Source organism: Urtica dioica, chromosome 12 (genome assembly GCF_054948205.1).
Source record: "Urtica dioica subsp. dioica isolate 48M chromosome 12, U.dioica_male_clone48M_v1_H2, whole genome shotgun sequence".
NCBI lineage: Eukaryota > Viridiplantae > Streptophyta > Magnoliopsida > Rosales > Urticaceae > Urtica > Urtica dioica.
In genome coordinates this window covers 11,483,568-11,487,247 of record NC_142767.1, presented here as the reverse complement: position 1 = coordinate 11,487,247, position 3,680 = coordinate 11,483,568, and the positions used below count along the sequence as shown (strand labels likewise).

At 37.9% G+C, this 3,680-nt stretch overlaps 1 protein-coding gene across 2 annotated transcripts; it reads left to right on the top strand.

Annotated features, from left to right (window-relative positions):
- Positions 1 to 346: 346 nt before the first annotated feature.
- On the top strand, positions 347 to 2,613 carry LOC149379121 (MEF2BNB-like protein). 2 transcript variants are annotated; one of them, XM_089604432.1, is made up of 2 exons: positions 347 to 583; positions 1,649 to 2,613. In XM_089604432.1, the coding sequence occupies exon 2, from the start codon at positions 1,676 to 1,678 to the stop codon at positions 2,384 to 2,386; it is 711 nt and encodes a 236-aa protein (XP_089460558.1). In that variant the 5' UTR covers positions 347 to 583; positions 1,649 to 1,675; the 3' UTR covers positions 2,387 to 2,613. The 2 variants fall into 2 exon arrangements, with proteins under 2 accessions (XP_089460558.1, XP_089460559.1); XM_089604433.1 differs by having other exon boundaries at positions 1,622 to 2,613.
- Positions 2,614 to 3,680: the final 1,067 nt, after the last annotated feature.

Genomic DNA, 3,680 nt, shown 5'->3' with positions numbered 1-3,680 from the left:
ATTTTTATCAACTCGTCAAAAGTAGTTGAAAATATTTTTTATCAAATTCAACCCCATACGCACCCAATATATTGAGATTTTAATTTAATAAAGTAGACCTCCTAAGTAAGAAAATATAAATAATAGATCTTTTAATTGCAAAATATCCAAAAATAGATTTTTTTAACTAAAAATAATAAAAAATATCATTCAAAGCAAATTTTATCATAATTCATAGTAATTTATCGTCACTCTCAATTTCATCATAAGTCATTGTAAATCATCATAATCCATTTAATTTTTTTTAATCTTCAAATTGGTTCAAAAGTCTTAAAAAGGTAAAATTTATCATTTTAATGCCAAAATCGCTTTTGATAAAATATCATGTCATTTTCTCTAATAACTTTTACTTCTGCGGAAGAAAAAAAAAATTATAGAGGAGGGGACCTGGGACTCTGGGAGGACGATGGAAACTTGTACATATTATTAATATTAATGATCCTTTTCGAATTCGGTGTTCAATCCTCCAAAACTACCTCACACACCAGAAGATCTAGAATCCGAGAAATCACAGTAAGAGATGGCGTTTTAGGGTTTATTTTCTGTAAGTTGCTCTTTCTTTTGTATTTCAGTTATTGTTGGTGCTGTGTGTAGCTGACTTGTTTTAATCAATCAATTACACGATTACTCTTCAATTCCTTCGTTTCGGGTCTCGTTCTTGCTCAGGTGTTCGTATTATATATATATATATATATATATGTATATATACATACATATATTAATGCTTATCCTGTTTCGTAACGAGTCTAATTGGTTTTTCAAACAACTGTAATTGAATCCTATTTCCCAAGAGTCTTTTTAAGTAGAAAAATCTAATAGAATAAAAAAGTTGAAGAGAGGCGTCACGAGAAAAAAAATGGAATATTAGGTCAATTTTACTTTGGCTTGAGTTTTTCGACTGTTAACTTCAATAGAATCAAATGACCACTTGAATTTTCTTTATCGTAAATATAAGTTGTCTCAGACAGAACACACGCGAAGCTTTTCATTTGATTGCATAAATGGGCAATTCGTGGTCAGAATATCACATATAATTTCAATACTGAAAAAGAAAATTATGGATTATGATTGCTAAATTAGATGCAACATGATTATTAAGCAATGGTTTTGGATCGTGAAAGAAGATGTCATTTAGATATTAGGCAGTGACTTGATTAGAATTTGACTATATGATAATAGAGAAAATATTGCTGATCTATGCCATAAGAGTAAGATATAATCTTTAATTGGCATAATCACAGGGCAAGATTCATTTGTCTACTTTGATCTTTTCGTCCGAGCTTTAGCCCAGATCAAGCCTGGAGGAATAATATTATATCTCTCTGGTCCTGCTCTTGTATGGAACCATAATCGTGTTGATTGAAAGCTATATATTTCTGACTACATTTATGTTCAAGTATTGATTTTTAAATTATATTTGCAATTATGGTTTATGATACGGATTCTATAATTCTTGCATGATAATTAAGATTTATTATGTAATCCACCTAGTACGAAGATAACGTGTATAGATCAATTTTTCTCTCAACTTCTTGCTTTTTCTTAGTACTTCATTTTTCTTATTCTTTTAATGTTAACATAGTGGGTCGTGATCGTTGATAAACATCAGTGATGAACATCTTGGTGCCCTCAAACAATGCACGAGTTCTCAACGCTTGACGGCTTCGTGGACATAAGCGAGTGCACAGCGGAGATGATCAAATACATTGCGAACGAGCCGTCGGTCGGGCTTTTCTACGTCCAGCAACACACCCGTAACGCGGTCCCCAACTTAGTCCGCCTCAGGAACAAGATCTCCGACGCGTCTCACGAGACGACTCTGCACACCGAAGATTCGGAGGACTCGATAGATATGGTGAGGTCGATGAGGGAGTGCGGGTCCCCCATAGTCGACGAGATGATCCGGGACATAAAGAAGACCCTCGTTGTTATGTCCTCGAAGCAGCCGAGAAGAGGGTTGATTCACGACTCTAGGTCGGGGGGTCTCTTGATGGACCGGACAGGCTCGTGGGGTCCGAGCAATTGGGGCCGGACCGGTGAGAAGAGTGGCTACTTTTCGACTGTGTTCAAGTCAGCAACGAAAAAGACGAGCGATTTCAAGTGGGCCCCGCTTGATTCGGCACAGCTTGGGCGAACCGCGGACAGGTCATCATCGTTCGCGTCAGTTGTCAGCACGAGCTCGTCTTTACGGGATTTGGAAGCGGAGGAACTTCCGTTGTCGTGTCAAGAGAAACCGGCGGAAGAAGAAGAGAGCTCGAACTGTGAAGCGGAGGACTACGACGAGTTCAAGGCAGAGAGGGAAGCCAAGCTTGAGAAATGGTTGGAAGAACATGGCGGCCTCAGGTGATTCGGGAGAAACTTTAAGAGAGGGAAAAATCTCTTGAATTTATAGTTGGCCTGTATATATACACATCTATCTATCTGTCTATCCCGAGGTGGGCTATTCCGGTGTCTCCGTGCGGCTTATGTATGTACAATATGGTAAACATTAAAATTGGAATCCAACTGAAACAGTGGTTTTGTATAAGTGACTGTTCTTTTCCCCTTTTTTTAATGGAAAATTTGTTCTTTTTAGCTTTGAAGCCCTGTAACGTTTGATCTATAAAGACCAGAGACATTTGCTTACAGTAGCTCCGTGAAGGGGTGAAATAAAGAAACTGCCGTTGGTTTAGCAAGTTTTCTCTCCTTTTTCTTTTTATACCCAACAGAGTTTCTATTGGTGCCTGCCAAATTCATGGAAAATATGTCTAGCGGTTTTTCTAGAATAAAAACCCGCTTAACGTAATAATCAGAGGACCCCGAATAGCTTAGCTTAGGTTGGGTGGTAAGACCTTATTGTAAGGTAGGTGACCTCTCGTGAGAATGCGATGATCCAAAACTCACAAAAATATAAAGTCATTTGCGTAATATAAAAAAGAAAAATCTGAGTTCTTTTTAAATTTACTACTTCGTTTTAGAAAATACGTCGTCAAGGTATGTAAAAGTAAAACAATGGAAGCTGATACGAAAAGTCTACTGAATTGTAATGAGCAAAAATGGTAAATATATATAAAATTGAGAAATTGCTCAAACTACAACCATTTCAATAATTTTTTCCAAAAATCCACTAAAGTATAACTTTGGCCAAAAATACAAGTTCCTCAAAAGTGAAAAACCAAATATACCCTCAACCTTATTTTTTCTTTCAATTTCACACCAACCTCATTTAATATCATTCCAAAATAAAATTTCTATTTTTTATTCGAAATTATTTATATCTCTCTCTCTCTCTCCCTAACCGTGTAAACCCTTTACCATTTACTCTCTCTCTCTCTCATTCGAACTCACCCAGAATCGCCTCTCTCTCTCTCCCTGAATCGCCTCTCTCTCTCTCTCATTCGAACTCACCCAGACCTCGCGACTCTCTCTCCCTGAATCGCCTTTCTCTCTCCCTGATTCGTGACCAGTCTCTCTCTCTCTCTCTCTCTCTCTCATTTATTCAAACTCACCCACAATCACGACCGAAACCCTTGCCCGAACTCGATTTCACTCGACCAATTCCTCAAGTCGCCATGTCTGACCCACCCAACCCTATTTTCGAACCCACAACGCGAAAGAGTCCTAGGATGATAGGGCTCAAACAACCGGAGGCGTCCGGAGCG

Excerpts from the sequence above, each read along its gene's own strand:
- LOC149379121 (XM_089604432.1), top strand. The coding sequence starts at position 1,676 with ATGCACGAGTTCTCAACGCTTGACGGCTTCGTGGACATAAGCGAGTGC.